At 34.8% G+C, this 12470-nt stretch overlaps 1 protein-coding gene across 1 annotated transcript in view; it reads left to right on the top strand.

The window, feature by feature from the left end:
* The window catches only part of USH2A (usherin), a 681041-nt gene that overhangs the window by 56415 nt on the left and 612156 nt on the right, over nucleotides 1-12470 (top strand). Inside the window, exons 4-6 of the mRNA XM_032319004.1 lie at nucleotides 8458-8521; nucleotides 10686-10980; nucleotides 11977-12161. Of these exons, the coding sequence (XP_032174895.1) occupies nucleotides 8458-8521; nucleotides 10686-10980; nucleotides 11977-12161 (544 nt within the window). The remainder of the gene's footprint in view (nucleotides 1-8457; nucleotides 8522-10685; nucleotides 10981-11976; nucleotides 12162-12470) is intronic.

Genomic DNA, 12470 nt, shown 5'->3' with positions numbered 1-12470 from the left:
TGGAATTGTCATCCTCTTGTAGCTTTGGTTTTCTTTTTCAACATTCCTTGGATATTCGGGGTCTTTTCTGGTTCCATATAAATTTTAGGATTATTTGTTCCATTTCTTTTATAAAAGTTGATGGTATTTTGATGGGGATTGCTTTGAATGTGTAGATTGTTCTAAGTGGCATAGACACTTTCACAATATTTGTTCTTCCAATCTATGAGCATGGAACATTTTTCCATTTCTCTTTTCCATTTCCATTTTTCCACTTTTCCATTTCCATTTCCATACTCCACAAAGAAATAGGAGTATTCTATAGTTTCCTGAATACAGATTCTTTGCCTCTTTGGTTAGATTTATTTCTAGGTATCTTATGGGTTTTGGTACATTTGTAAATGGGATCAACTTCTTAATTTCTCTTTCTTCTGTCTTGTTGTTGTTGTATAGAAATGCAACTGCTTTCTATGCATTGATTTTATATCCTGACACTTTACTAAATTCCTATATGAATTCTAGCAATTTTGGAGTGGAGTCTTTTGGGTTTTCCACATAAAGTATCATATCATCTGCAAAGAGTGAGAGTTTGACTTCTTCTTTGCTGATTCAGATGTCTTTCATTTCTTTTTGTTGTCTGATTGCTGAGGCTAGGACTCCTACTATGTTGAATATCAGTGATGATAGTGGACATCCCAACCATGTTCCGGATCTGAGGAAAAAAGCTCTCAATTTTTCTCCATTCAGAATGATATTTGCTGCAAGCTTCTCATAGATGGGTTTTATGGTATTGAGGTATGTATCCTCTATCCCTACACTGGGAAGAGTTCTGCTCAAGAAAGGATGCTGTATTTTGTCATTTAGTTTTTCTTTTTCTTTTTTTTTTAAAAGATTTTATTTATTTATTTGAGAGAGAGACAGTGAGAGAGAACATGAGCAAGGAGAAAGTCAGAGGGAGAAGCAGACTCCCCGTGGAGCTGGGAGCCCAATGCGGGACTCGATCCCGGGACTCCGGGATCATGACCTGAGCCGAAGGCAGTCATCCAACCAACCGAGCCACCCAGGGGTCCCTGTCATTTAGTTTTTCTGCATCTATTGAAAGTATCCTATGGTTCTTATTCTTTCTTTTATCAATGTATTGTATCACATTTATTTGCAGTTGTTGAACCAAACTTGAATCCCAGGAATAAACCCCACTTGGTTGGGGTGAATAATCTTTTTAATGTACTGTTGAGTCCTATGGGCTAGTATTTTGCTGAATATTTTTGTACCTATGTTCATCAGGGGTATTGTTCTGTAATTCTCCTTTGTGATGGGGTCTTTGTCTGGTTTTGGGATCAAGGTAATGCTGGCCTCATCAAATAAGTTTGGAAGTTTTTCTTTCTATTTTTTGGAACAGTTTCAGGGGAATAAGTATTAATTCTTCTTTAAATGTTTGGTAGAATTCCTCTAAGAAGCCATCTGGCCCTGGGATCTTGTTTATTTTGATGACAGCTTCAATTTTCTTACTGGTTATGGATTTGTTCAGGTTTTCTATTTCTTCCTAGTTCCATTTTGGTAGTTTATATGTCTCCAGGAATGTATCCATTTCTTCCAGATTATCTAATTTGCTGGCGTATAATTGCTCAATATATGTTCTTATAATTGTTTGTATTTCTTTGGTGTTGGTTGTGATCTCTCCTCTTTCATTCATGATTTTATTAATTTGGGTCCTTCCTCTTTTCTTTTTGATAGCTCTGGCCAGAGGTTTATCAATCTTATTAATTCTTTCAAAGAACAATCTCCCAGTGTCCTTGATCTGTTCTATTGTTCTTTTGGTTTCTATTTCATTGATTTCTACTCTGATCTTGATTATTTCTCTTCTCTTGCTGGGGTTAGGCTTTCTTTGTTATTCTTTCTCCAGCTCCTTCTGGAATAGTGTCAGGTTGTGTATTGGAGACATTCTTGTTTCTTGAGAATACAATTGTTTCTTGCTATATACTTTTTTCTCAGGACCATCTTTGCTGTGTTCCAAAGATTTTGAATAGTTGTGTTTTCATTATCATTTGTTTCCATGAATTTTTTTCAATTCTTCTTTAATTTCCTGGCTGACCCATTTATTCTTTAGTAGGGTACTCTTTAGCCTCCTTGTATTTGGGTTCTTTCCCAAATTTCCTCTTGTAATTGAATTCTAGCTTCAGAGCATTGTGGTCTGAAAATATGCAGGGAATGATCCCAATCTTGTGGTACCAGTTGAGACTAAATTTGTGACCCAGGATGTGATCTATTCTGGAGACTATTTCATGTGCACTAGAGAAGAATGTGTATTCTGTTGCTTTTGGATGGAATGTTTTGAATATATCTGTGATGTTCATCTGGTCCAGTGTCTCATTTAAAGCCTTTATTTCCTTGTTGATCTTTTGCTTAGATGACCTGTCCATTTCAGTGAGGGTGGTGTTAAAATCTCCTCCTATTATCTTATTATTATTGATGTGTTTCTTTGACTTTGTTATTAATTCATTTATAGAGTTGGCTGCATCCATGTTAGGGGTATAGATATTTAAAATTGCTAGATCTTCTTGTTGGACAGACCCTTTAAATATGATATAGTGTCCTTCCTCATCTCTTATTATAGTCGTAGACTTAAAATATAATTTATCTGATATAAGGATTGCCACCCCCGATTTCTTTTGATGTCCATTAACATGGTAGGTGGTTTTCTACACTCTCACTTTCAATCTGGAGGTGACTTTGGGTCTAAAATGAGTCTCTTGCAGACAGCATATCAAAGAGTCCTGTGTGTTTTGTGTTTGTCTGTTTGTTTGTTTGTTTTTAATCCAATATGGCACCCTATGTCTTTTGATTGGGGCATTTAGCCCATTTACATTTAGGGTAACTATTGAAAGGGTAATTATCAAAAGATATGAATTTAGTGCCATTGAATTGCCTGTGAGGTGACTGTCCCTGTTCTTTCTGGTCTGTTACTTCTAGGCCCTTTCTTTGTTTAGAGTACCCCTTTGAATATTTCCTGTAATGCTGGTTTGGTGTTTGCAAATTCTTTTAGTTTTTGTGTGTCCTTGAAACTTTTTATTTCTCATTCATTTTCAGTGATAGCCTAGATGGATATAGTATTCTTGGCTGCATATTTTTTCTTGCTCAGTGCTCTGAATATATCACGCCAGTCCTTTCTGGCCTGTTAGGACTCTGTGGATAGGTCTGTTACCAATCTAATATTTCTGCCATTATATGTTACAGACCTCTTGTCCTGAGCTGCTTTCAGGATTTTCTCTCTGTCTCTGAGACTTGTAAGTTTTAATATTAGATGACAGTGTTGACCTATTTTTGTTGGTTTTGAGGGAGGTTCTCTGTGCTTTTTGGGATTTTGATGCCTGTTTTCTTCCCCAAAGTAGGGAAGCTCTCCACTGTAATTTACTCCACTATGCTTTTTGCACCCCCCCGCCTTCTTTTTCTTCTGGGATCCAATTATTCTAATATTATAGTGACTTTCCTGAGTGAATTATATAAAGTCTGTATTGTTGTCACATGTGGTACTGAAATCTCTGTACAATTAACTTAGTGCTCAACTAAGTAATTGAAGAGAGAATTTCTTAAATTTCTAGAATAAGTAAGTTTTTCATTCTTTGCTGAAAGCTCTATATTTGTGTTGTGGTGTGACTCCAACATATAAGTGGGTAAGCTGTCTTCTTTAGGTAACATTCTCTGCTTGTGCAGAACTGGAAGGTCAAGCAGAGGTGAGTGTTTAGATCCTTTTCAGGTCTCTCTTGGACATGCATATAGCCCTTTGTATGTCCATGGGCTTCTAGATTTCCAGTAATATTTAAGAGCTTTGTAAAGCCCCCTATGAGCATTCCATACTTCAGCTCTTCTATTTAACCTTTTTGATTTGTTCATTGTTTCCCCATCTATTATCCCTGCCTCAGGCAACTGCAATGTTAAACAGTTGCCACTGATTGTTTTCCACAAACATCCCTAAAGAAAACACTTTCCACTGGATAAGCTCTGATTATGTCAGGTCTTGCTCATGGGGTTTTCTAAGATATAGCTAGACAGATTAATTAGTGAGTTTCCTGAGTTTGAGGTTTTGTAAGAACTCTAGTCTCATTCTGATTTCTCCTATAGCTGTGAAGCTGTTGCTTTTCACTGTTAGTATGAATGTTTATTTTCAAGGTTACCACTGAATGGCAGAGAGGAGGATGGGTATAGAGAAAGTAAAAATGCCACTGAAGCATGTTATTCTTAGTGATAATCAGACATTAAAAAAAAAAAAAAAGTCTCCCAGCTTTGTCCAAAACTTTGGTTAATGTATTTCCAGGGACGTTTATCTGGCACTCTTTGGTAGTGTTTTCATTGATTTTATGCCAGAGAGAATTGTCAGTTATTCTTACTCTGCCTAATGACATTCTGTGATTTCTTTCATCATTGTCTTATATTTTTTCCTGTATACACTGCCATGTTTTAATTTATAACTTCATGTTTTGTGGCTAATATAAAAGGTACTTTAAAAAATGTATTTTCAGTGTTTCATCACTAATATATAAGAATTGAATTGATTTTCATATATTTAACTTGTGTCATGTACAATTGTTAAATTCTCTTATTACTTCTTGTAGCTTTTATGTAGATTCACTGGGATCCTCCAAGTAGACACTCATGTTGTTCATGAATAGAGGCAGTTTTATTTCTTCCTTTCCCATTTGTTTGACATTTATTTTAGGCTTTTTGAAAACCTGTGTTTACCCAGATTTATATATTAGATTATTTACTCACAGTTTTCTCATTTAACTAATTTTGCTGTGCTACCTGTTGTAATGGGGATATATGACTTTTTTCCAGTCATTATCTGTTTTCTGAATAGACAACTATGAGAAATTTCTGGCATGAGTCATATCTATTTCCTTGGTTTATTTATATTACTTAGACCTATTTTTGCATATGAATATTTTTTCAAAGAAGAATCTTTTTATATAATAATTATTCCAATGATTGTATATTGTTAACAAATTAACAACTAGCAAAAAATGAGTAAAATCCATTTTTATGACTGCATCCTTAAAACATTTTATGATATATTCCCCATAAATCAAAATCATTAGTCTCTTATATGGAATGGATGATTTACATTAGTGCTAGGTCTTTAGAGAACTTTTTCGAACTTTCTTGTTATGAAAATTTCTTCAAGTATGAATTTCTGCAATAGAGGATGTGATTGTTCTATGTTCAGACTCCGAAACTTAAAACTAAAATGATTTTTAAAGATAATAAAACAAGTCCCTATATTTTATAGATGATAAAATATATTTCATTATTCCTCTGCAACAGAGCTTCCCTTTAACTATTATTAAAATATAGGAAGTGAATTCTAAGTTATCAACATTGAAATGTATACCTCCACTTCTACACCTTGGCCTGAGTACAATTATTTTTTACTTGGATTACTATAATAGCTTAACTTGTCTCACTACTTTTACTTCTCACTACTTCTATTCTCAACACTTTTGAATAAACCTGAGATCATGTCACTCCTCTACTGTAAACCCTCGAGTGACTTCCTATTTCATTTAGAATAAAAATCAAAGTCTTTACAATATGTTTGAAAGGCTTTAAATGATTGGAATCCCATTATCCCAGCATTTACTTGTCTGACCTTATCTTCCAATAGCCTCCCCTCTATTATTCTGCTCCAGGAAGCTAGCTCCTTGCAGTTCTTCTCACTTGCCAAGCATATTGCCTTAGGGATCTGTGCACTCATTGACTTCTGTCTGGAATATTTTGCCCCTAGTTATATGCATGATTTATTCCCATTCCCCTGTCAATACCACATTGAATCAATACACTCAATGAAACCTCTCTTGAACATAACATCCAAATTAAAAGTCCAGTCTATGATTTCCAAACTGGTCTAATTTTCCCAATTTTCATAGCATTTGTCATGTTCTAGGATACTATATTAATTCCTCATTTACTATGTTCATCTAGCTGCTTGAATGCAAGCTCCATGAAAAGAAGTTTTTTGTTTGTTTTGTGCCTATTTCATTAACTACTATATCTTTGGAATCCATGAAAGTGCGTGGCACTTAATAAGTTCTCAATAAATACTTGTTGAATGGATTAATGTATAAAAGAATATAACCACCTTGAAAATTTAGTCATGATACTGGCTTTGACAAAATCAAAGCATTCATCATTTTTGCTTTCAGTTGTATTAGACCTTTCAAAATTACAAATAATTATTTTTATTTATCTGTATTTTCTGGGTTATTTGAGATAAAATATTTAACAGGTGAAGGTAAAGAAATAAGAGGTAAATCCGGCTTCCTTCATTTAGGAAGACAACATGGCAGAAAGAAATTACCTCAGAAAGAAAATTCATACTGGAGTAATTTCCTTTGTCCTCCCTATTCCCCAGAAAAAATGCACAGCACACAATGACTTAACTGTATTCAGACCTGTTCTTCCCATCTTCCCCCCTTCTCCAAGAAAGGCCTATCCTGCCTTAGGCCATTCCCTGCTTTGCTCAGCTTTAGATTGTGGATCCAGGTCAATTTATCAAGGTTTCTAGATGGCCAATTCGCCAATGGATATTTTATCACAATTTCTTATTTCTTTTAATTATACATATTAAATTATACATTTTAAAGCAAACTGTGTTAGAAATTTAAAAATTTCTACAAAGGTTTATAGTATTTTTTGTTTTGTCTTCATAACACTGCTTTAAGTAGTAATTAGTTTGCATTTGTTTCAGCTGCTTGTTTCTGGACAGATAGAATAGGGCAACTTTCCTTACAGAAAAGTTAGAGCAGGAGGCTGCATAGTCCATCTTTTTCCTTTGGACCTCAGGTTTTAGGGTGTGTGAAAGCCTGAGATAGAGAGGTGGAGAGCAAAAGCCTATAGATATATATTTTTTGAAAGTATATTGATTGAAAATATCTATGCTTATGAAAGAATATATAAAATGTTCTTGGTTACTTTCTTAAATATCCTTCAACATAAATACACACACACACACACACACACACAGACACACACACACATGCATGTACACATTTACACAGACACATATCTTTTTATGCCAAGTGTCACCCTCTTTGCTCATTCATCCTCTTGCTTCTGAGATCAACATCTCAGACTCTTCAGTGTGCTAATTCTACTCTGTATGTTTTATTCATCAGATATATCCTTACCCTGTCCTAGTTTCTTCCATGTCACCACCAAGAAGCTGCAGCAAGGATAAATCCAATATTCTTTAAAAGTCTATCATCAAGACAAAAACAAAAGGTGTATAGCTTAAAAACAAACACATTTGAGGAAATGACTATTTGATAAGTTGGCCACTGCTCTAAACCACTTAACTATTGAATTGGTACAGGAAGGTTGCCACATCCCTTTTTTGTGTTCCCATGATCCAAACTCTAGCTAGGATTTTGCCATTTTAATAAAATTTTTCTCATTATTATAAGCATATAAGAAAAAAAACCTTAGAGGTATTAGTTTTCTTAGGTTTTTCTGTTCCCACTCTCTTGGGCTTATCTGTTATTAAATCCTAAATAAATATTTGCTAAATGAGTCAATAAAATAATATTAAGCGGTTTAAGGTTGATATCTACCTACACATTGAAAGTTCACCTAATTCAATGAAGAGTGGGCTTTGAATCTGGCTTGTCTTAGAAGAATTCTCAGGAGATAATGGAATTTGAGACTGAGCTAGAATGCCATTGATATATGTGAATAACTCAGAATTTATGAGTAGGAGGTTTTCAATTTATCTTCATTTCCTGGAGATTTTCTAGACCAGGCATTAATCTAAGTTTGGAGATGACCCAAAGTGATACTCTGGAGCTTGGAGACAGAGCAGGGGGAATGACAGAACAGGTGGGAGTCTTTCTCTTGGCAATGCAAATGCTCTGGAAATTGCAGTTGAAAGTAGATGACAATCAAATTTAGCACTGATAACATGATAGATTTATAGGTTTATAAACTAGAGAGAAATTTGATTTGGAGAGTTATGGAATGAATAAGTCACAGGGATGAAAAGTACAGCATAGGGAATAGAATCAATGGTATTGTAATGCATTTTATGGTGACAGATGGGAGCTACACTTGTGGTGAATACTGTATAACATATAGAGTTGTCGAATTATGTTGTACCCTTGAAAGTAATGTAACATTGTTTGTCAACTATACCTCAATTAAAAGAAATACTAAAAAATTTTTTATTTGACCCACAGGTTAGGCCAGTAAATAAGCTAGGCAAATATTCACTTTGACTTAAATTCTGCAATGTCTGTGGTGGTAATTATGACTATTAATTATTATGTGGAATAAGGAAATCATATATTGGCCTTTAGGAGTTTGAAAAAGCTATGATATAAATATGATTGGAAATTTTATAGCTTTAAAGCAATTTCACTTGAATGTTTGTCAGCCACTGCTTGGAAAATTGTGACTTTTTATATTATGTATATTATATGTCTTCTGCAGGATTAGAGCAGTTTGTTGGAAGAATGCAAGATTTTCGATTTTACCAAGTGGCACTTACAAACAGGTAAGTGAATGTGGTGTTGTAGAGCTCAACAGGTGTAAGAATAATTCCTGAATGTGCTTAAGTAAGAGTTGCAAAAGATTATATTATTTTCATCTTTACAGCATTTGACAAATATCACCCAATTAATGTTTATAATGTTTACTTTGGCTTAGCCTATGATTGCTATTCACTAGTGCTACTCCATTGGGTAATTCCTTATAATATGAAATTGATGAAATTCTTTACAAAGGATTTTCTCTAAAGAAACTAGATTTTTTTAAATAAGTTGTATTATAGAATTTGGGGTACATGAAGTAGTTTCTGATACATAAGAAACTGCTCTATCTCCCTTTTAAACTTGCTTTGCTGAATTTATAAGTAATGAGAATTTAGAAAAATAAAAACGATTATTTTGATATATGGGAAAGTCTCAAGAGACTGAGCTATTAGAGACAAAAAGAATGAGTAATTTTTTATATTTTTTTCTATTTCCAGTGAACAAAAATTATATACATTTGGACTAGCGTTAATCAAGTATTTCATCTTAAGAATAGGTGGGAAATCTTTCCTAGGGATTCTTAAAGAAACCTAGATTTTCATTCTCTTCAGAAAAGTTCAAGTGAAATTCTGCTTAGATGTCCTCTGAAGTTTCTTTCTCAAGTAATGATTTGGTTATATGATAGTACATTGTGGTATAGATGAGATGATGTTGTTTATTTCTATTAAGTATCAAAAAGAATGATGTTTATTCATATTTCTTAAAGGAAGATATAGATTAGTATTATGAATTTACAAATGACAGGAGTAGCTCTTTTAAGTTTGAGAAGTGTTGCTCCCGAGGTGCTTCTATGGTCAGTGCTATGTCCATTAGAAATATAAACATTCTTTACTAATCTATATAATCGTGAGATACCTGAACAAAGTGTGCTGTAACACTGGAACCCATTATTAGGGAGATTTCCTGGAAGCAGTCTCACTACCTTTGAATCACCTGTGTCTAAAATTCTGGAGAGCAGTGTTGCAATAATCTGGGAGGCTAGTAAAGTTTTTCCTGGGAGCCAAGATGTCACTTTTTGTCCCATTCAAAACCTGGTATCAATTGGGAAATAACAATAAGAGTTAAAGAAGAAGGTAGGATTTCATGTGATTTACTGAATGGGAAAAACTGCCCGATTCCATTCCCCCCAGTGGAATCTGAAGGAAGAAGCCTCATCTCTCTAGTTATACCTGGGTTACTGGTTGGTGTTGGCCTGCCTAAGATGTGTGGAAAGGTATTATGGGAAAGAATGCCTATAAATAGAATAACTAATTCTGACCTAGAACAGCTATATTGCCCTTAATGGAAAAATTAAATATGTCTGCCTGGAATTGGCATTATTCTTTGACTGTTGGCAGCTGCCAGGTGATCCAAAGCCATTGAAGCACTTTAGGGTGCCAAAATCTGTACTGATGAGTCACAGGAAACCACTGACAAATGGTCTTGGCCTCAGTCCCTTTACTTAAAACAGCAGCAGACAAAATGATACTTGCTTTCTTATTTCTTTCCCATGGATGAATTGGAAACAGTATCTATAACCCTTAGGATTTTCAATATATTATCATTCATTTTTGGGGTAAGTCAGTTTAACAACCTAAATGAATGTTACCTTTTTTTTTTTCCCCCATCACAAATAGGCGCAATAAAATACGATGATACTTAAATAAATGTCTCAATAATCAGACCAGGACTTACCCATGCTTCTCAATGTAAAAAGTTAACACTTAAGAATTTACTGTTTCTGGGGCACCTGTGTGGCTCAGTTGGTTAAGCAGCTGCCTTCTGCTCATGCCATGGTTCCGGGGTCTTGGGATTGAGCCCCACATTGGGCTTCCTGCTCAGCGGAGAGCCTGCTTCTCTCTCTCCCTCTGCCTGCTGCTCTGCTTGCTTGTGCTCTCTATCTCTTTGTTAAATAAATAAATAAAATCTTTAAAAAAAAAAAAAGAATTTACTGTTTCTAATATCCATTTTATGAGTATGTTTGTTTGGCCAGGAATGAATTTGATCTTATGTTCTGTTTAGAAAACAATTAAAATTAAATGGGTAGTAATCAAAGCATTAAAATAGTGATATTCATTTGTAACAACCCTTGGAAGTTCTATTACTGCTGAGCTATTTGTCCTTACAGTCTGCTTCTTACACCCACAGGGAGATTCTGGAAGTTTTTTCTGGAGATCTGCTCAGATTGCATATCCAGTCCCATTGCCGCTGCCCAGGCAGCCACCCTAGGGTCCATCCTTTGGGACAGCGGTACTGCATTCCCAACGACGCAGAAGAGACAACCACTGATAGGGTGTTACGGCTCAATCCTGAAGCCCATCCTCTTTCTTTTGTCAATGATAATGATATTGTTACTTCGTGGGTTTCACAAGTGTTTACAAATATTACCCAGCTTCATCAAGGAGTGACTATTTCGATAGATTTGGAAAATGGACAGTATCAGGTAATTTGAAATAATGGGGTATATTAATTTCCTGTAATGGCCACAACCAGTCATCCTAAATTAATGGCTTAAAACAACAGAAATTTATTCACTCACAGTTCTGAAGATCAGAAGTACAAAATGAAAGTATGGGCAGGGGTATTCTCCCTCCGGAGACTCTAGTGCAGAATCCTTCCCTGCTTCTTCCAGGGTCTGGTGACTCCTGGTGTTTCTAGGTTTATGGCCACATAACTCTCATCTCTGCCTCTATTTGCACGGGCCTTCCTCCTTGTTTCTCTCTGTGTGTCAGTTTTTTCTTCTTCTTCTGTTGTAAGGCCCAGGCTTCATCCAGGATGATTTCATCTTCAGGTCCTTAAGTTAATTACATCTTCAAATACCCTATTTCTAAAGGTCACATTCACAGGTACCAGGAGTTAGTTCTTGAACGTATCTATTTGGAGATGCAATTCAATCTATTACAAGGTGAATCAGGCAATTGAACATTCCTTCACTAAAGTAGTATATAATAATGTATAAAATAAAAATATCTGAAAGAAAATATGTAGGGCTTACTTTTTAGATATTTTATGAAATCATATGAAATACTGAAAATAATTCTTTTTATTTATATTTTATTATATTTTTATATTTATTTTTTACTTATTTATATTTATTGTATTTATATCTATGAGGTGCTTATTCTAAGTAATTACTTAAAAAGAACTTATATAACAATTACCTCATATAAGTAAGGTTCTTTTTCCATGTCTTTCTATCAAACTTAATTTTAATTTGCACTTAATTTATAGAATCCTTGGGAAAGGATGGATATGAAATTATAGATTGTGTTCCTTTTACTAGAAGGCTATGAAGTCTCTGGCTGTCCAATAAATATTTGGTAATTATCATTATGAGGAAGTAAGCTATTATTTTTTGAAACTAACAATTCCCTCGTTTGATTTATACTGATGGGTCAAATTTAAAACTTAAAGACAATGATTAACTTATCCATTTCAGGTGTTTTATATTATCATTCAATTCCTTAGTCCACAACCAACAGCAATAAGGATTCAGAGGAAGAAGGAGGACAACCTAGATTGGGAGGACTGGCAATTGTTTGCTAGAAATTGCAGAGATTTTGGCATGGAAAATAATGGAAAATTGGAAAATCCTGATTCTGTCAACTGTCTTCAGCTTTCCACGTATGAATATTTAACAAATAATTATATTTGAAGGAGTTCATTTTAATAGACTACTGGGTTAATGAGAAGCAAAGGTAGACTAACTCATGAGGCTGGTAGAGACTTCTCTCCACCACTAACCTTCTTGAGGCAGATTCTTTGAAGAGTTCCCCCCAACTTGAGTTTTAAACTGCATTGAAATTCTCATGGGAGGGCCTGGGTGGCTTAGTCGGTTGAACAACAGCTCATGACCTGAGCTGAAACCAAGAGTTTGAAACCAAACTCTTGATTTCAGCTCAGGTCATGAGCTCAGGGTTGTAAGATTAAGCC

This window comes from Mustela erminea, chromosome 17 (genome assembly GCF_009829155.1).
Source record: "Mustela erminea isolate mMusErm1 chromosome 17, mMusErm1.Pri, whole genome shotgun sequence".
Taxonomy (NCBI): domain Eukaryota; kingdom Metazoa; phylum Chordata; class Mammalia; order Carnivora; family Mustelidae; genus Mustela; species Mustela erminea.
This window is presented reverse-complemented; position numbering and strand designations above follow the sequence as displayed.